The 21,136-nt window shown below is 36.1% G+C and overlaps 1 protein-coding gene across 2 annotated transcripts; it reads right to left on the bottom strand.

The window, feature by feature from the left end:
- Positions 1-749: 749 nt before the first annotated feature.
- LOC133248150 (killer cell lectin-like receptor subfamily F member 1) lies at positions 750-12,080 on the bottom strand. 2 transcript variants are annotated; one of them, XM_061417931.1, is made up of 6 exons: positions 11,102-12,080; positions 8,811-8,909; positions 7,330-7,485; positions 4,727-4,866; positions 3,838-3,950; positions 750-1,148 (listed from the first exon to the last, which is right to left on the bottom strand). In XM_061417931.1, exons 1-6 carry the CDS (start codon positions 11,184-11,186, stop codon positions 1,040-1,042), a joined length of 702 nt encoding a protein of 233 aa, XP_061273915.1. In that variant the 5' UTR covers positions 11,187-12,080; the 3' UTR covers positions 750-1,039. The 2 variants fall into 2 exon arrangements, with proteins under 2 accessions (XP_061273915.1, XP_061273917.1); XM_061417933.1 differs by having other exon boundaries at positions 8,811-8,950; positions 11,102-11,192.
- Between the last annotated feature and the right edge of the window lie 9,056 nt (positions 12,081-21,136).

Below are 21,136 nucleotides of genomic sequence, written 5' to 3' on the forward strand. Positions count from 1 at the left end.
GACTTAGAGATGATAGTACTGTGACAGTATTAATTTGTTGATTGATAATTATACTTTAATTAAGTAGGTTATATATTTTGTAGGAAATACATATTAAAATATCCAATGATACTTGAAATTTTATAATGAAATTCATCAAATTGGCAACTAATTCTCAAAAGGTTTGGGGAAAAAGTAAGTTTTTTCCACTGTACATATAGGATTCTTATAAGTTTGTGATAGTTTCTAAATTTAGATAAAAATTGCATAAAGTCAGCAGTAAACCAAAAACATTAACACTTTTTTACCCAGAATATCCAGTTTAAAAGTTTATATCATAGAAATAAAAATGCTACCATTTAAACAGATATTCAGAATACTGCATCATAGTTTATAGAAGCAAAAATCTGAAAAAAAAGTTAAAGTTAATGTTCATCAATAAAGGAATGTAAAATATAAAGCCATGTGCATGTATGCTAAGTCGCTTCAGTTGTATCTGACTCTGTGCTATGGACACAGCCTGCCAGGCTCCTCTGTCCGTGGGATTCTCCAGACAGTACACTGAAGTGGGTTGCCATGCCCTCCTCTAGGGGATCTTCCAGACCCAGAGATTGAACCTGTGTCTCTTACATCTTCTCTTACATTGGCACATAGGTTCTTTACCACTAGTGCCACCTGGGAAGCCCCATAGGAAGTCACACTATGATGTAACTCAGAACTATATGAAATTTGCATAGGATATTGTTAACAATTAAAAAAAAAAAGCAAAATAACAGAAAAGCAGACATAATTTATTCACATTTGTTGTAAAAGAAAAGATGAATTACATCATGAATATAAATGTATGGGTTCACTTTGGATTATATTATCACACAAAGAATCAGAGGGTATTATTTTAGATTGTTAACATGAGTTACTCTGTGACTAGGACCCATGAACATGACTGAGGGAAAATAGAGAAGCCAAGGGGTGTTTAATTGCAATTTTAAATTCTTATTCCTAAAGATTCATGTTAGATCAAAATTTTGATCCTTGATAACTCACTGTCACTTTTAAAATTTTAATATTGGCAAATCCATTTGAAAACACTGCTGCAAGTTTCAGAGTAAATTCCATTTTCTTTGACGGCAGCACAGCTATTTTCTTGAGCTGGTCCTTTTATGAAAAATCTGAAAAGGAGAAGATAAAGACATTATTCATCATCATTGCTGAAGACATCCATTCTGTTCTCAGTTAAAAACCTCCCTTAATTAAAAGATAATTCAAATATTTAAGGCATTTTCAAATACTTAGAGTCATGAAACATTTCAATACCTCTGTAATTTAGTATTACTGTCTGTGATAGAGAATTCCAAAGTCTGTTTGTAAATGACAGAGCTAAGAAGATATCTGTGCTCACATTCTATCCTAGTCTTCTTTCCATTGTTCCATGTCATCCATTTAGATTAAAAACTGGGAGTGTCACATGAGTAGCTCATTAAATCTTTCTTGGTTTTTCATATCCATTTGTACAATAGTGATACAAATATTTACCTCATTATGTTGTTACAGAGGTTAAATGACTAGATGTTTGTAAAGAACTTAGTACACAAACTGACCCGCTTGCATTGGTGGTTCAGTGGTAGAACTCACCTGCCACAAACTGATCCATGTAAGCCCTAAGTAAATTATACACTTATTGTAATACTTATCCATAAAGTGATGTGTTGAATACAATAATGAAGTTATATATAAAATATTGTACTGTTAGTGATTTAGTCTGTTAAGAATTTATTTAAACTTAGAAAAAAGGTTTAAGAAGGGGTCACAGAAAAGATATACATGATTTTCAAGGCTTCCAGAATAATAGCGGAAAAGTAAGTGTTGGATTTTCATATTGGAAAATACACCTACATTTGAATTTATATATGTTTATGCTTGAATTTTGTATTGAATGTTTGTGAACAAAAATCCCTAGGCATAGTCCAGAGTTAAAACTCAATCCTAAAGGTAGTGTTTAGTGGATTTGGCATAAGGAAGAAACCTAAGTTAGCATCTTCATAAGTAGCCAATCAGGTCATGTCCATTGATACAACTTAGATCTCACCCATAATTTTATTCTCCATTCCAAATAATGTCTTCAGTTGACTTCCTTAGATTTATTAATTTAGTGCAGTGAGATAGAAAATGTGTGTGTTTTTCAGTCGTGTTCGACTCTTTGCGACCACATGGACTGCAGCTCACCAGGCTCCTCTGTCCATGGAATTCTCCAGGCAAGAATACTGGAGTAGGTTGCTATTCCCTTCTCCAGAGATAGAAAGTAAGTAATATTTATTACTTCACTCCTTTATTACTTAAGTAATAACTTATTAAGTATTAACTGAGTAAGTAATAACTGATTACTTAATAACTTAAGTAATTACTTAATAACTTAATAAGTAATAACTTAATTACTTAATAACTAATAACTTAATTACTTAATAACTTAAGTAATAACTGATTAAGTGCTTAATCAATATAAGTAACTACTTCTTACTTAAGTAATAAGGACAATAACACAATAGTATTCATTAACCAATAGTACTGGTTACCATAGTGAATGTTTCTTTTCACTGCTGTAATAAATTGTCAAAAATGTGGTGGCTTAAAGCAGCACAAATTTTTATCTTACAGTTCTAGATATCAGAAGCTCAAAGCTGGTCTTAAAGAACTACAATCAAGTGTCTTTGGAGCTGTCTGCTGCAGTCACTGGGGAAAAACTTGCTCATTGCCTTTTGCAGGTACTAGAGGTTGCCTGCACTCCTTGGCTATCAGACAACTTGGACCTCTGCATTTATCTTCAAATCTCCTCTGAGCCTGCCCCTACTTTCTCCCTCTCATAAGGACTTGTGATTACATTGGGCCCACCTGAATAATCCAGCATAACACTTCTATCTCAAGATTATTAATTTAATCACACTCATGAACTCTCTTTTAGACTTAAGGTAACATTCACAGAATTTGGGGATTAGAACATTTAGGGGCACCATTACTTTGCCTACCAACATAGGGATAATATTTGAGTTTGCTGGTCCTACTATAGTATAATATAATTTTATAAATTAATACAAGTGCACAAAAGCATTCATAAAATTTTCAAAACCTCAATAATCTCCTGCAGCTGCTGAGAGCATTTAGGATTATTTTGTTCTGTCTTGTATTTCTTATTTGTTTTTTTAGCATTGTGATGATCTTACAGTATAAAAAAATCATGTAGAGGTTTTTTTTAATTACTAAAAATGACTAAAAGAATCATTGATACCAGGGAAGGAACCAAGGAGGAAAAGGGAGAGGATGACATTGGGAGATTGGGACTGACATACATATACTATTTGATACCATGCATAAAATGTATAAAAAAGGTAGCTAATGAGAACCTACTGTATAGCTCCAGGAACTCTACTCAGGGTTCTGAAGTGACTTAAATGGGAAGGAACTCCAAAAACAAGGATGTATAGCTGATTCACTTAGGTGTACAATAGAAACTAACACACTATTATAAAGTAACTATAGTCCAATAAAATTAATTTTAAAGATAAAAATTTTTAAAGTATTGAGAACTTTGAAAGCAGAAGACTACATTGTTTCAATGTACCTTTCCCTTATAAAGTGTGAGGAGTTTTAAAATCAGTAAGTGAACAATCATTATTGTTTTCAAGTCCTTTTGCTTTAAAAACCAAGCCAAAATTTGTCATTACTCCAGCCAACATTCATTTTCATCCTTTCAAATTCTTTAGTACCAAGAACTATTTGAGTTCATTTTGATATGTTTATAGATGCTTTAAGGAGATAAATTCTCTGATAGACAATAGATTATACTGCCTTTTGGGAAAGACTCACATCTTTGAATCCAAAGGAGAATCATCCACCCAGGTCCATGTTCTTTTCAGGGAAGTAAAGTTAAGCCCAATCCACACATAGTTTGATTGTTTTAGAGTTTTCTGTATAAAAGCCTAAAAAGTGGGTGATGAGTAATTAAATGAACAGGATAGCTTAATGATTTAGACATACTAAATAAGATTTTAGAATTCTACTGGACAACTCACACTCTACATGAAGGCTTTTATCCTAGTCAATCATCTTATTTACACATACATTATATATCATATGGACTTCCCTGGTGGCTCAGCTGGTAAAGAATCCTCCTGCAATGTAGGAGACCTGGGTTTGATCCCTAGGTTGGGAAGATCCCCTGGAGAAGGGAACAGGCTACCCACTCCAGTATTTTGGCCTAGAAAATTTCATGGGCTGTATAGTCCATGAAGTTGCAAAGAGTCGGACACAACCAAGCAGCTTTCACTATATATCATGTACCAGGACATACGCTGTGAAGTGAAAGTGAAAGTGGCTCAGTCGTGTTTGACTCTTTGCGATCCCATGTAGCCCACCAGGCTCCTCTGCCCATGGAATTTTCCATGCAAAGATACTGGAGTGGGTACCTGTCCCTTCTCCAGGGATAGAACCACGCAATCGAACCACGGTCTCCTGCATTGCAGGAGGATTCTTTATCAGCTGAGCTGCCACTACCTATAAATTAAACATCAATATTCAGACCATAATTACCCCAAGTCAAGGGAAGCACTGGATTCCAGCTCAGAATTTAAAAGGGCACCAAAAGTTCAGTAGCCAAGATAAAAGATAATTTAATGAAAAGGTGGGAAGAAATTTGAGATAAGCCATTTTAATGGCAAAGCAGCAAGTATCATAAGCTTGATACTAAACCACTTACCAGTTCAAGTTGGTTCTGAATAATTAGTAGATGAGATTTTTCCCCCAAACAATACTTATAACTGTCACTCCAATTTTTCATCTCATTAGAGAACCAATAGCACTTTTCTTGATATTTCAGCCATTCTGATGAGCACATTCCTACAAATTGACAGTGAAAATACTTGCATATTGTATGAAAAAGAGTAGAGCTATGATAAAATCATAACAAAGTGTTCAGACTCAGACAAGCTATCCAAAATACAAATGAGAGTCCATGAAAATTAAGAAAACTGATTTATTTTAAAATATTTCTTTTATATTTTTGTCTGTGTCAGCTCTTCATTGCAGCATGCAAGCTTCTCTCTAGTTGTAGCAGGCAAGCTCAGTAGTTATAGCATGCTGGACTAGTTGCCCTGGGGCATCTGGGATCCTAGTTCCTCAACCAAGGGTCTAAACCAGGTCACCTGCATTGGAACTTAGATTCCTAACCACTGAACCATCAGGGGAAGTCCCAAGAAAATTAATTTAGTAAGATGAAGCAAAACCTGTGTGTGTGTGTGCTAAGTCACTTCAGTTGTGTCTGACTCTTTGCCACCCTATGGACTGAAACCCACCAGGCTCCTCTGTCCACGGGATTCTTCAGGCAAGAATACTGGAGTGGGTGGTCATGCCCTCCTCCAGGAGATCTTCCCCACCCAGGAATAGAACCTGCATCTCTTATGTCTCCTGCATTGTCAGTAGATTTTTACCACTATTGCCACGTGGAAAGTCTGAAGCAAAACCTAGACAGATATAAAGGGATTTTTTTTCATGTCATAACCTAATATGATTACTAAAATAACATGTACCAGTCAAGATATACATAGCATTAACGCTATGAGAGATTAACTATTATCTATACCATTTGCCGGAGAAGGCAATGGCACCCCACTCCAGTACTCTTGCATGGAAAATCCCATGGATGGAGGAGCCTGGTAGGCTGCAGTCCATGGGGTCGCTAAGAGTCGGACACGACTGAGCGACTTCACTTTCACTTTTCACTTTCATGCATTGGAGAAGGAAATGGCAACCCACTCCAGTGTTCTTGCCCGGAGAATCCCAGGGACCGGGGAGCCTGGTGGGCTGCCCTCTATGGGATCGCACAGAGTCGGACACGACTGAAGTGACTTAGCAGTAGCAGCAGCATACCATTTGCTTAGCATTTATCCACATAATGTTTTAGAAATCTTTCTCATTGCTTTATGTGTGTAAATTGTTTTTAATATTTCCTTTTTGATATTAAGTAACATTGAGATGAATAACAATTTTTTATCCTCTTTATAATTGCAGGTCCTTTGATTTTCTTAAATTTAAATTAAGGCATTCTCAAATTGAAACTGAGACTTTCAGAATAACAATGAAGAAAAATGTAGTATAATATAAAAATATAAGCACGGATCAACATAACTGTTCAACTTCTGGCCTTTACAATCTCTTTATTTTCTGAGACAAAATTTATGTAACATAAAATTCACAATGCTAACCATTTTAAAGTACAAAAGCCATGGGTTTTATAACATCCAAAAGATGTACAAACATGATGCACACCTATCTAACTCCAAAATAGTTTTCTCACCCCAAAATGAAAAGAGGAGTGTGGGATTTCTCTTTAGGGTGATGAAAATGTTTTGGAAGTAGATAGATATGATAGTTGCACATTTGAATGTCATAACACCATTGATGTTTAATTTTAAATAATTATATTTGTTAACATTACCTGAATAAGAAAATTAACAGGAAATTAATTTCTTATAATTATGCAGTATTTAGACTGACTTTAATGAATGCTTAATGGTGTCTATTTGATCCCATGTTTACCCATCAAAGCTTTCTTACTTCTGAAAAAGTTTCATTACATAAAGGGAAATTAGATAGCCAGAGTATAAAAAAGTGGTAAAATTATAATATTTCAATTGGATGAGGACTTGTACATGTAAACAGACAAGTAATCTGAAAGAAAAGAGTGTTAATAAGTAAATATAATACATATGACATTTTTACATGGGATAAGGAAACTGTAAACTAGTGGATTTCAGAAAAATTCTTTGACAAGTAATTATAGAATAAATCAACTGTACCTTTTTCACATATCAAACTATCAAATAAAAGTCAAAGGTTCAAAGAATAAGTGTTAAAAATTTAAACTAAAAGAAAAGTTGAAAGTAGGAAGAACAGTTTCCCAAAAGTCTGGATGGTTGAAAGTTCTAACTTTAAAATCATAACAGATAGCCTGTTAGATATAATTACTTTTATCCATTTTGTATTTGAAAAAAGGATAAATGAGACAAAAAATAGTTATTTACATCATTCTTTACGATCACAATTAATTTTCATGTTTATATATTTCAATATGATTTTAAATTCCTAGAGGGAAGGGCCTTTTTATGTTGTTTTACAGCTGTCCTTCCACAACAACAACAACAAAAATTTTAAAATATGTGAATCAAGTTTTGAGTAAAAAGTAGATTTATATCAAATCTTCATTAATTTAGTCTACTGCATACCTCTTCAATGGGATTTTTTTTTCAAACTTAGAAAATCCAAATGATTAAAAGTGATAGAGGCCAAAGCCTTGAGAAATACCTTTATGACCTGTAGCTCTAGAAACACAGTGGTCTGCATCTTTCTTATGTATATTGCCTCTTGTGTCACTATTGACTTCCAAGTATCCAGTATCATCATGCTGGGTGATGTTTGAATTATACTGTTTTAGGCATTTTGGCAGCACTTCCTGAGAAACTTGAAAAGAGGATTATTTTAAGGTTGAGAAAACATCTTCTCTAGGCAATGTCTCAGAGACAAATTCTTCAGAACAATTCAGATGGTTGGAACAAGAAATAACTGAAGGGATAATGATAAATTTTCTTTTAAAACATGTTTGTGTTTAATGAAAAGTGAATTAAAGTATTACACAATGAATTCATGTATAGCACCTGTATTTGCTTAGGATCTATTCTGTGCCAGGCATTGTCCTAAGAATTTGTCATACAATAATAAATACAGCAAAGTTCTAGTTCTAGGGGTTATGCATGCTCTTTCCATGCTTTTTTTTTTTTTCCCATGCATTTTTTAAGTGCACTAACAGGTGCATTTTCATTCCTTTTTTATTTAATTATTGGAATATGGTGGCTTTACAAATGTCGTGTTAGCTTCTGTTGTACAGCATAGTGAATTAGCTATATATATACACATGTATTCTCTCTCTCTTGAGCCTCTCCACAGCCATCCCACCCCTCTAGGTCATCACAGAGCACCGAGCTGAGCTCCCTGTACTGTACAGCAGCTTCCCACTAGCAATCTATTTTACACATGGTCATGTACATATGCCAGTGCTACTCTCTCAATTCGTCACACCCTCTCTTCCCACTCTGTGTTCACAAGTCCGTTCTCTACATCTGCATCTCTATTCCTGCTCTGCAAATATGTTCATCAGTACCATTTTTCTAGATTTCATATATATATATATATATATATATATATATATGTTAATATACAATATTTGTTTTTCTCTTTCTGACTTACTTCAGTCTATACATTGTATTTAGCCCAGTCTACCCTAAATTTTTTTAATGTTTTTTCCACTAAAATATGGGATTTCTCACCATGACTATTCCTTTTTTTTTGAAGGATTTGTAGCAATGTTTGGAGTCTAAAGATTGTTCAGCAAATATTTGGACAAAATCAAGAGTAAACTGAATTCAACCTTAAATAATAATGTATAATTTTTTTAAGAAAAATAATGTAATTCAATCTATTCACAGATATCTAAGAAATCCTGAAGTATGATTTCAAACACATTACATACACACACACTTACATACACTTTTCTCCTAGTAAACTGTATGCCACTTGAGGACAAAATATGTACCTGATTCAAATACTTAATCAATATGTTACTGTGGGGCATAATATATTGCTTTATACATAGTTAAATCATTAAATCTTTAAATTTAATCTAGTTAAATCTTTGTTAGTGTAAAGAATAATGAATGAATATGAAAAGAGTAATAAGAAACAAGTAAACATTTTTCATATTTTTATTTAATTAAGATCATTTAACTTACCTAACAGACTCAGGGTGATCAAAGTCAAAACCAGAATGCCATTTAGTCCTCCAGATATCCCCAATAAGATTTTATATCGGTGTGACATCACAGAACAGTCTAACAGATTAATCACATAAATTAGCTTGGAAAGTGCATTCCTGTGAAGTGATGGCAATTGTAATAACAAGGTTGTACACAATATAGATTTTGAATATCATAGAATATTAGGCAATAGCAACATAAAATCTAAGGAAACAGAAAAATACATATTTATCTTATTTAGTAATGATACTACTCCAGATGATCAGAATGGTGGGAAGAGAAAAGCTACCTTTGAAGCTGCCAATCCCGGTCAGGAAAGAGTGTAATAAATCACACAGAACAGTATCTCAGGGAATTAGTGCACACCTTTTCTCTTATAGTAATATTAACAAAAATAGTAAAATAAGTTTTATCAGAGTTCAATTAAGGAATATTTTACATTTCCCAGATTGCTTTTGGATATTTTGATATAGTACTAATGATAGTCAATAAATTTCAACACATGTAATAAAATGCCATTATATTAAAAATCAAACAAATGATTATCAGAAAATGTTAGGATAAAGAGTGTAGAAGCCTATTCAAATTCAACTCAGACTTAATTATTTCTCCTAAGTATCATGGGATAACTTTCAAAATATGAATTTAAGGCATGTTAAATTCAGCATTATGAAGAAACTAACATTTTCATTACCTTGAGAAGTGGTATAATTTAACTTAGAAGCTTAGAACACAAGCACTTTACCATCAAAAACAAATGTATTTTAAACAAGCAAAAACCAATGAATTTTAAGAGTGTTCACACAAAAATCTTAAACATATTAGTAGTAGTCAAAACATACCATGATTATGTTGAATTTATTCTAGGAATACAAGAGCTGTTCAATAGTAAGAAATCCATTCATCTCACATTCATAGAGCTTGGGTAAAATATATCATCATCTTACAGGAATAAAAAGCAAATAATAATATCCACCACTTTATGCTAAAAATTAAAGATGAAATTGATGGGCACTTTTTAAAGAGAATAGTTCTTTGCCTAATGAAGCTAACATCATCCTTAACAGAGACACATCACCAAAATAAAAAGCAAACAAACAAAACAGTCAGTATATCATGAATACAGACTTGAACAAGTGGAAATTCAGCCATGAGTGCTTTGAAGGCTAAATGTCAGAGATAAATGTTCCTTAAGTTGATTGATAAATTAGGAAGCATTTAATATACCATAAAACTACATCTCTTTTTTTTTATTTTGTTGTTTATAATGAAAGTGTCTGCAAAATGTATTATAAAATTATTCGGAAAATAAACAAGTGAGAACAGTTAGGTAAACACTGAAAAAGATGGAAATATAAAATTGTTGATTAGATTAAAATGTCATGTCTAATTCCCAATTTTACAAAATGTTACCAAAGTTTACTAAATACCAGCAAAACATATTAGTAAATAATGATTATTAGCACATGCTACTTAAATTACTAGGAGTTGCAAATTTATTATTTTACATTTTCCTGACCTCTTTTTCTGTGCTAAGACACATTTTGGTTTACAGATGCCATCTACAAACTGAATGTGAGAAACGTTTTCACGGAAGAGCCCCTACATTTTGTGGTCTTTCATGTTAATATCTCTATTGTCCAAACAAGTTTTTTCACCTGATGAAAAACATATTTAAAAATTTTTGACATGCTGAATTAAAAGTTGATACTTTAAAATGTCATTATTTTATAAATGGTAAAAAGGTGAATGACTGGCACCAAAGATTCACTTTTTAATTATTAATTTTAACTAGATGTGTATATTTCCTAGGTATATCCTTAATAATATGAGGCAAAATATTACTTCAAAGCAAATAGCTGTTAGTCCCGTATTGATAAAGAGAAAGAGAGAAAAGACGCAGAGACAGACAATGGAAAAATATCACAAAAATGAAACAGTCCAAGAACAGAAAAACAAAAAAACAATAATGGAAACTTCTATCCACATTAATATTCATATGAATATTATTGTTCAATCTCCAAGGCACGTCCAACTCATTGCAACCACATGGAGTGCACCATGCCAGGCTTCCTGTCTCACACCATCTCCCAGAATTTGCTTAACTTCATGTCTATGGCAGGGCTCATAGATTTACGAAGTTTCTCAAACCCCTTCACCATAACAAGGCAGTGATCCAAGAAAGGGCACATGAATATCAACTTATAGTAAATCCTCACGCATATTAATCCACAACAATTAAAAAAAAAAAAACCTGAATTACATACCTTGACATTTAAATTGAAATGTTTGGATAGAACTCCTCTTCTTCAACTGTGTGTTCAAGGTCATGTATGTTTCTTCATCTTGCATCTTCAAATGTGGGTGGATGTGTATGTAAAATTTTATGTTTTGTTTTTTTAAATATGCAATAAGAAAAGAATAATAAACCCACTGCTAATCAGAAACTGGCCTCAAATGGTCCACTCAAGGTACATACAACAGGTTCACAGTTTCATCCACTGGTCGAAAACCTCAAAGGAAATGCTATTTTTGATTTCCGAGCAAAGATAACACATAATTTCTCAACTGTCCACCACACATTGAATTTAATATAATGTTTTTTTTTTTTTTAAAACTTCCTCCTGATAAATTTGTAAGGTCAGGGAAATGAAAATTGTACACTTCTTCAGTTCAGTTCAGTCGCTCAGTCATGTCCGACTCTGCGACCCCATGAATCACAGCTCATCAGGCCTCTCTATCCATCACCAACTCCCGGAGTTCACTCAGACTCACGTCCATCGAGTCAGTGATGCCATCCAGCCATCTCATCCTCGGTCGTCCCCCTCTCCTCCTGCCCTCAATCTCTCCCAGCATCAGAGTCTTTTCCAATGAGTCAACTCTTCGCATGAGGTGGCCAAAGTACTGGAGTTTCAGCTTCAGCATCATTCCTTCCAAAGAAATCCCAGGGCTGATCTCCTTCAGAATAGACTGGTTAGATCTCCTTGCAGTCCAAGGGACTCTCAAGAGTCTTCTCAAACACTACAGTTCAAAAGCATCAATTCTTCGGTGCTCAGCCTTCTTCACAGTCCAACTCTCACATCCATACATGACCACTGGAAAAAACATAGCCTTGACTAGACAGACCTTTGTTGGCAAAGTAATGTCTCTGCTTTTCAATATGCTATCTAGGTTGGTCATAACTTTCCTTCCAAGGAGTAATCGTCTTTTAATTTCATGGCTGCAATCACCATCTGCAGTGATTTTGGAGCCCCCAAAAATAAAGTCTGACACTGTTTCCACTGTTTCCATCTATTTCCCAAGAAGTGATGGGACCAGATGCCATGATCTTCATTTCCTGAATGTTGAGCTTTAAGCCAACCTTTTCACTCTCCTCTTTCACTTTCATCAAGAGGCTTTTGAGTTCCTCTTCACTTTCTGCCATAAGGGTGGTGTCATCTGCATATCTGAGGTTATTGATATTTCTCCCGGCAATCTTGATTCCAGCTTGTGTTTCTTCCAGTTCAGCGTTTCTCATGATGTACTCTGCATATAAGTTAAATAATCAGGGTGACAATATACAGCCATGACGTACTCCTTTTCCTGTTTGGAACCAGTGTGTTGTTCCATGTCCAGTTCTAATTGTTGCTTCCTGACCTGCATATAGGTTTCTCAAGAGGCAGGTCACGTGGTCTGGTATTCCCATCTCTTGAAGAATTTTCCAGTTTATTGTGATCCACACAGTCAAAGGCTTTGGCATAGTCAATAAAGCAGAAATAGATGTTTTTCTGGAACTCTCTTGCTTTTTCCATGATCCAATGGATGTTGGCAATTTGATGTCTGGTTCCTCTGCCTTTTCTAAAACCAGCTTGAACATCTGGAAGTTCATGGTTCACGTATTGCTGAAGTCTGGCTTGGAGAATTTTGAGCATTACTTTACTAGCATGTGAGATGAGTGCAATGTGTGGTAGTTTGAGCATTCTTTGGAGTTGCCTATCTTTGGGATTGGAATGAAAACTGACCTTAGAAACAAATTAATAATAGCTAGTTGGTCTTTTGCATTAGCTTAAATAGGTGAATTTTCAATTATATTCCCAAATAGATGGATGTTTGATTTATTATAGTAGCTTGCAATTACTCAACAGTTAAATTCTTTCCTGATCTTAAAACAACACTGATTATAAATTATACCAGTAATTTAATAGTATAATTTAAAGAAAAAAACACTGGCAATATTTTTTGGCATTGTAAAGACCCTTATGGAAGAAAGTGAAGAGAAACTAAAAAGCCTCTTGATGAAAGTGAAAGGTGAGAGTGAAAAAGTTGGCTTAAAACTCAAAATTCAGAAAACAAAGATCATGGCATCTGATTCCATCACTTCATGGGAAATAGATGAGGAAACAGTGGAAACAGTGTCAGACTTTTTTTTTGGGGTGGGGGGCTCCAAAATCACTGCAGATGGTGACTGCAGCCATGAAATTAAAAGACGATTACTCCTTGGAAGGAAAGTTATGACCAACCTAGATAGCATATTGAAAAGCAGAGACATTACTTTGCCAACAAAGGTCTGTCTAGTCAAGGCTATGTTTTTTCCAGTGGTCATGTATGAATGTGAGAGTTGGACTGTGAAGAAGGCTGAGCACCGAAGAATTGATGCTTTTGAACTGTGGTGTTGGAGAAGACTCTTGAGGATCCCTTGGACTGCAAGGAGATCTAACCAGTCTATTCTGAAGGAGATCAGCCCTGGGATTTCTTTGGAAGGAATGATGCTGAAGCTGAAACTCCAGTACTTTGGCCACCTCATGCGAAGAGTTGACTAATTGGAAAAGACTCTGATGCTGGGAGGGAATGGGGGCAGGAGGAGAAGGGGACGACCGAGGATAAGATGGCTGGATGGCATCACTGACTCGATGGACGTGAGTCTGAGTGAACTCCGGGAGATGGTGATGAAAAGGGAGGCCTGGCGAGCTGCAATTCATGCGGTCGCAGAGTCAGACACGACTGAGCAACTGAACTGAACTGAACTGAAAGACTCATCTTATGTAAAAAACAAATTTACAAATTTGAAACTTCTAAGTTTTCAAGAAGAATTTAGGAAACAAATCATATTATCCAATGACCTTTCCTGGTATTCAAAGAGGTTGCCCAATATTCATGAGATAGTGCAGGTATTTGAGATGTTTTTTTTTCTCTTAGCTTTAGCGAGGTCTAATTTACTTACAGTGAAATCCATCCATTGTTGGTACATGACTGGATGATTTTAAACCAATATATAGATGTGTGTTTCTGACTCTTTGTGACCCCATGGACTGTAGCCCAACAGGCTCCTCTGTCCATGGGGATTCTACAGGCAAAATACTGGAGTGGCTTGCCATGCCCTCCTCCAGGGAATCTTCCCAACCCAGGGATCGAACCCAGGTCTCAGGCATTACAAGTGGATTCTTTACCATCTGAGCCACCAGGGAAGCCCATAGATGTGTGTAACCATCACCAAATCCAATTTTGGAACTTTTCTATCACTCTAAAAACATTCCTCAAGCTCAAACTTAAAAGAGTCCTACAGTTCCAGAAACACTAATTTAATAAGTTGAGATAGAGTTTAAAATGTGGGCAACTAAATTCCAAATCTCTGACAATCATAGCAAATCTAGAATGGAACCCCAGAGATTTTAACCTAGAGGCTTCACTGGTGAGACAGAAAACTGTGGAGAGAGAGCTGACTACACCAGACATCCTGAAAGGAGCACAGCCAATCCTGGCCTCACAGAAGGACCCAGGGCCCATTAGCCATGACTCCTAGCACATTTGTCTGTTTTTCCTGCTGGGCACCAATTGTGCAAAGGCAAGTAGAAGGCACAGGACACTGTCCCTAAGATGAGTCTCCTCAGATGAAAACTAAGATACAGAAGGTTGAGAACAGAGCTGGAGGGGGAACCAATGGTATAACATTTGCTATGATCTTCCTTTTCAAGTCTGTGCTTAGTCGCTCAGTCACATTTGACTCTTTGTGACCCCATGGGCTGTAGCCTGCCAGGCTCCTCTGTCCCTGGGGATTCTCTAGGCAAGAATACTGGAGTGGTTGCTATTTAATATTGCCTCCTCCGGGAGATCTTCCCAACCCCAGGACTAAACCCAGGTCTCCTGCATTGCAAGCAGATTCTTTACCATCTGAGCCACCAGGGAAGCACCGTTTTCAATTTAGCAGTAGCTTAATAGTTATTGAATTCAATATTTTCACAGTTACTGCAGGGTTATTTTTGTTACTGCTTCTCTATTATACATTTTTTCCACCATGAGTCTTCAATTTTGTGGTATGTTTATCAGTAATTAGGCAAAGTGATCTACCCTTTGGATGTCAGTCAGCTTCTTTCTTCAGCTATCCTGTAACCTATAAAATGGGCACCTAAAAAACTGTCTAAAACTCAAAGGATGGGGACTTTACTGGTGATCCACTGGTTAAGAATCCACCCTGCAATGCAGGGAACATGGGTTGATTCCTAGTTGGAGAACTAAGATCCCATGTGCTGTGGAGCAACTAACATCACACAACACAACTGGAGAGTTTGGGCTGCAGCAAAATACCTTGCATGACACAATGAAGATACTGCATGCCACAATTAAGACCTGACACAGCAAAAAAAAAAAAAGAAAATTCCAAAAAACAAAAATAAAAAAATACCAACAATGTTGGAAGCTATCTAAATGTTCATTAATATTGTTGTTCAGTCACTAAGTCATGTCTGACTCTCTGTGGCCCCATGGACTGCAGCACGCCAGGCTTCCTTGTCCTTCACTATCTCCTGGAGCTTGCTCAAACTCATGTCCATTGAGTCAGTGATGCCACCCAACTATCTCATTTTCTGTCTTCCCCTTCTCCTCCTGTCCTCAGTCTTTCCCAGTATCACAGTCTTTTCCAATGAGTCAGTTCTTCACATCAGGTAGACAAAGTATTGGAGCTTCAGCTTCAGCATCAGTCCTTCCAATGAATATTTAGGACTGATTTCCTTTAGGATTGACTGATTTGATCTCCTTCTGTCCAAGAGACTCTTAAAAGTCTTCTCTAGCACCACAGTTTGAAAGTATCAATTATTTGGCACTCAGCCTTCTTCATGGTCCAACTCTCACATCCATACATGACTCCTGGAAAAACCATAGCTTTGACTAGACAGACCATTGTCAGCAAAGTGATGTCTCTGATTTTTAATATGCTGTCTAGGTTTGTCATAGCTTTTCTTCCAAGGAGCAAGCATCTTTTAATTTCATGACTGCAGTCACTTTCTTCAGTGGTTTTGGAGCCTAGGAAAATAAAGTCTGTCACTGTTTCCATTTTTCCCCCCATTTATTTCCATGAAGTGATGGGACAGATGCCATGATCTTCATTTTTTGAATATTGAGTTTTAAGCCACCTTTTTCACTCTCGTCTTTCATTTTCATCAAAAAGCTCTTCAGTTCCTCTTCACATTTCTGCCATTGTATATCTGAGGTTTTTGATATTTCTCCCAGCAATCTTGATTCCAGCTTGTGATTCATCCAGCCTGGCATTTCACATGATGTACACTGCATATACGTTAAATAAACAGGGTGACAGTATGCAAGCTTGATATACTCTTTTCCCAATTTTGAACCAATCTGTTGTTCCACATCTGGTTCATGGAACCTAGGTTGAGCCTGCTCCAGGTTTGGAGCCAACAAAGAAACCAGCAGGTTTAACAGGCTCTTCCTGATATGCTTCTCTCTCTAGTATCTCTTAACCTGGGGCCACAGGAATGAGTGAAAATGAGGGGAGTAGAGATAAATATGTGGGAAAGTGTTGCAGGACCAGACACTTTAAATACTCTTATTTTTAACCAGTGTTTTATTTTTTAATTAATTTTTACTGGAGTATAGTTGCTTTAACTGTTGTGTTAGTTTCTGCTGTGCAGCAAAGTGAATCAGCTCTTCGTATACATAAATCCCCTCCCTTTTGGATTTTCTTCCCATTTAGGGCACCACAGAGCACTGAGTAGAGTTCCCTGAGCTATGCAGGAGGTTCTCATTTGTTATCTATTTTATACATAGTAGTGTGTATGTGTCAATTCCAGTCTCCAAGCTCATTCCACTTCTCCCTCTTTCCTGCTTCGTGTCCTTTTGTTTGTTCTCTATGTCTATATCTCCATTTCTGTTTTGCAGTTAAGATCATCTATATCATTTGTTTCTAGATTCCTCAGGTATGCATTAATATACAACATCTGTTTTTCTGTTTCTGACTTACTTCACTCTGGAGGACAGTCTCTAGGTCCACCCACATCTACAAATGATCCATTTTCACCCCTTTTTTCAAATGCTTCCTTTTGATTCATACATTGATACTCTAAATGCTCTTTCTTTCTCTTGGATTGCTTCTGGGGAATTTTCAGAAGTTCTGCTTCTGAGGAACTTTTTCTTCAGTTCCTTATGTGGTGTTTCCTTTGGCAGTCCTACCTGGGAATCATGGTACTGCATCCACACAACTCCCTATATGTCACTTTCTGCTTCCTACCCTGAACTCTCATGATCTTCTCATTAATGTTGATTTTCCATGGCAAGAAGCACCTTAAAGTGAATTTTATTTCTGAATTCTAAAATGGCTGGTTCCTTTTCATAAGATCCACACCTAGCCCAAGAAAAAGATTCAATCTTACTGTTGGTGGGAGGGCAGGTTACTCTCATCATATCCACTTTTACTCTGTGGTTATATGTAGTTCTAATCGCACATCCTTTCACACTGAAATCACCAGTGTCTGAATCTTCCAAATCTCTAATAACACTGCCTACATATGTCAGAATTCTCACCTGGCTTAAGGCAAAAAATAAGTTCTTCTGCTTTCAATCACGGAAGGATGTGGGCAGGAGCAGGGTGGCATGTGAAGTACACTGACTACTCACCCCAAATAATTCTCACTTCTCGATTTCTGAACACTCATAAACATTTTTTTTTCTGGATTTCTTTACTTCCTTTCCTTTCTTCTTCTTTTTCTTCTTCCCCCCCCTCCCCCGCCGAGGAAAGAAACTTAACTTGAGATCTATCCTCAACAAAATTTTAAGTACACAATACAGTACTAACTACACTACACTATTGTGAAGCACATCTGTAAAACGTTTATTTTGGGTAATTGAAGCTTTATACCTGCTGAGTAATAGCTTCCCATTCCCTGTCCCACAGCTCTTGGCAACAACTGATATTTTTCAAGTACAGTGGTCTTAAAACAAATGAAAGTAAATAGTTGCATTGTATTTAAAATATTAGATTAAAATAATAATTAGTTTTGAAATAAGAATTTAATTTTTTTAGGAAAAAATCTAATTTCAAAGAATACAATCATCCAGTATCTGCTTTCAGTCTACAATGGAATTAAACTAGATGTCATTTAAAAAGATAACTAGAAAATCCCAACTATGTGGAAATTAAACAAATTTTTTAAAAAAAATTTTACTGGATATAGTTGATTTACAATGTTGTGCTGGTTTCAGGTGTACAGAAAATTGATTCAGTTATATGTAGCAGATATTCATTCTTTTTAAGACTCTTTTCTTATATAGATTATCCCAGAGTATTGAGTAAAACTCCTTGTCCTTGTTGATTGTCTATCTTATATAATATATAGTGGCATGTGTGTTCATTCCAGCTACTGATTAATCTCCTCCTCCCCATGTTTCCCCTTGGGTAACCATAAGTTTGTTTTCAACATCTGTAAGTTTGATTCTTTTCTGCAAATAAGTTCATTTGTTTCTTTCTCTCTCGCTCGCTCACTCTCTCTCTCTCTCTTTTTTTTTTTTTTTGGCTATGCTGGCCTTCAGTGTGGCATGCAGGCTCTTTCTTGCATCATGCAGACTTCTCTAGTTGTGGCATACAGGTTTAGTTGCCCAGTGGCATATGAGATCTTAGTTCCATGACCAGGAATCAAACCTGCATACCCTGCATTGGAAGGTGGATTCTTAACTTCTGGACCACCAGGGAAGTCCCAATTTGTTTCTTTTCTTTTTTTTTTTTTAATTGCATTCTACATATGAGTGATATCATATGATATTTGCCTTCCTCCAACTGACTTCCTTCACTTAGTATGATAATCTCTAGGTTCATTCATGTTGCTGCAAATGGCATTATTTCATTCTTTTTTATGGCTGAGTAATATTTCACTGTAAATATAGCACCACATCTTCTTTATCCATCCTCTGTCAATGGACATTTAGGTTGCTTTCATGTCCTGACTATTGTAAATAGTGCTGCTATGAACATTAGGGCACATGTATCTTTCAAATTATTGTTTTATCCAGATATATACCCAGGAATGGGATTGCTGGGTCATATAGTAGTTCCACTTTTAGTTTTTTAAGGACCCTCCATATGGTTCTCCATAGTGGTTGTAACAATTTACATTCATATCAACTGTATAGGAGGCTTCAATTTTCTCTAAATAACACTTGAATCAAAGAAAACTCTCAAGAGAAATTTAAAATATTTGAACTAAATGAAAATAAAAGAGACATTATCAAAACTAGTGAGATGTAACAAAATCAGAATCATCTCTGATTCTGAATGATCAGAATGACCAAAATGAATCAGGATGGATGATCTTTGTTTCCAAGACAAACCATTCAATATCACAGTAATTCAAGTCTATGTTCCAACAAATAATGCTGAAGAAGCTGATTGAGCGATTCTATGAAGAACTACAAGACCTTCTAGAGCTAACACCCAAAAAAGATGTCCTTTTCATCATAGGAGACTGGAATATAAAGATAGGAAGTCAAGAGATACCTGGAGTAACAGGCAAATTTGACCTTGGGGTACAAAATGAAGCAGGGCAAAGGCTAACAGAGTTTTGCCAAGAGAACACACTGGTCATAGCAAACACCCTCTTTCAACAACACAAGAGAAGACTACACATTGGTATCATCAGATGGTCAATATCAAAATGAGACTGATGATTTTCTTTGCAGCCAAAGATGGCTGTATGACAGCTCTATATAGTCAGCAAAAACAAGACCAGGAGCTGACTGTGGCTCAAATCATGAACTCCTTACTGCCAAATTCAGACTTAAATTGAAGAAAGAAGGGAAAACCACTAGACCATTCAGGTATGACCTAAATCAAAGCCCTTATGATTATACAGTGGATGTGACAAATAGATTCAAGGGATTAGATCTGATAGACAGAGTCCCTGAAGAACTATGGATGGAGGAGGCAGTGATGAAGACCATCCCCAAGAAAAAGAAATGCAAAAAGGCAAGACAGTCATCTGAGTAGACCTTAAAAATAGCTGAGAAAAGAAGAAAAGCAAAAGGCAAAGAAGAAAAGGAAAGACATCCCATTTGAATGCAGAGTTCTGAAGAATAGGAAAGAGAGATAAAAAGCCTTCCTCAGTGAACAAGGCAAAGAAATATAGGGGAAAAAATAGAATGGGAAAGACTAGAGATCTCTTCAAGAAAATTAGAGATACCAAGGGAACATTTCAGGCAAGGATGGGCACAATAAAGAAGAGAAATGGTATGGACTTAACAGAAGCAGAAGATATTAAGAAGAGGCGGCAAGAATACACAGAAGAACTATACAAAAAAGATCTTACTCACCCAGATATTCACAATGGTGTGGTCATTCACCTAGAGCCAGACATGCTGGAATGTGAAGTTAAGTGGGCCTTAGGAAGGAAGCATCACTATGAACAAAGCTAGTGGAGGAGATAGAATTCCGGTTGAGCTATTTCAAGTTCTAAAAGATGATACTGTGAAAGTGCTTCACTCAATATGCCAGCAAATTTGGAAAACTCAGCAGTGGCCACAGGACTAGAAAAGGTCAGTTTTCATTCCAACCCCTAATAAAAGCAATGCCAAAGAATGTTCAAACTACCACACAATTGCACTCATCTCATACGCTAGCAAAGTAATGCTCAAAATTCTCCAAGCCAGGCTTCAACAGTATGTGAACTGTGAACTTCCAGATGTTCAAGCTGGATTTGGAAAAGTCAGAGGAACTAGAGATCAAATTGCCAACATCCATTGGATCATCAAAAAGCCAAGAGAGTTCCCTAAAAATATCTACTTCTGCTTAATTGACTATGCCAAAGCCTTTGACTATGTGGCTCACCACAAACTGTGAAATATTCTTCGAGATGAGAGTACCTGACTACCTGACCTGCCTCTTGAGAAATCTGTATGCAGGTCAGGAAGCAACAGTTAGAACTGGACATGGAACAACAGACTGGTTCCAAGTTGGGAAAGGAGTACACCTAGGCTGTATATTGTCACCCTGCTTTTTTAACTTATATGCAGATTATAACATGTGAATTGCCGGGCTGGATGAAACA

This window comes from Bos javanicus, chromosome 5, assembly GCF_032452875.1.
Source record: "Bos javanicus breed banteng chromosome 5, ARS-OSU_banteng_1.0, whole genome shotgun sequence".
NCBI lineage: Eukaryota > Metazoa > Chordata > Mammalia > Artiodactyla > Bovidae > Bos > Bos javanicus.

Coding starts and splice junctions, on each gene's coding strand:
- LOC133248150 (XM_061417931.1), bottom strand. CDS start 11,186: ATGCAAGATGAAGAAACATACATGACCTTGAACACACAGTTGAAGAAG. Junction 8,910..11,101: donor ATTTCAATTTAAATGTCAAG/GTATGTAATTCA, acceptor TTAATCTGTTAG/ACTGTTCTGTGATGTCACAC. Junction 7,486..8,810: donor GATCACCCTGAGTCTGTTAG/GTAAGTTAAATG, acceptor CCTCTTTTCAAG/TTTCTCAGGAAGTGCTGCCA.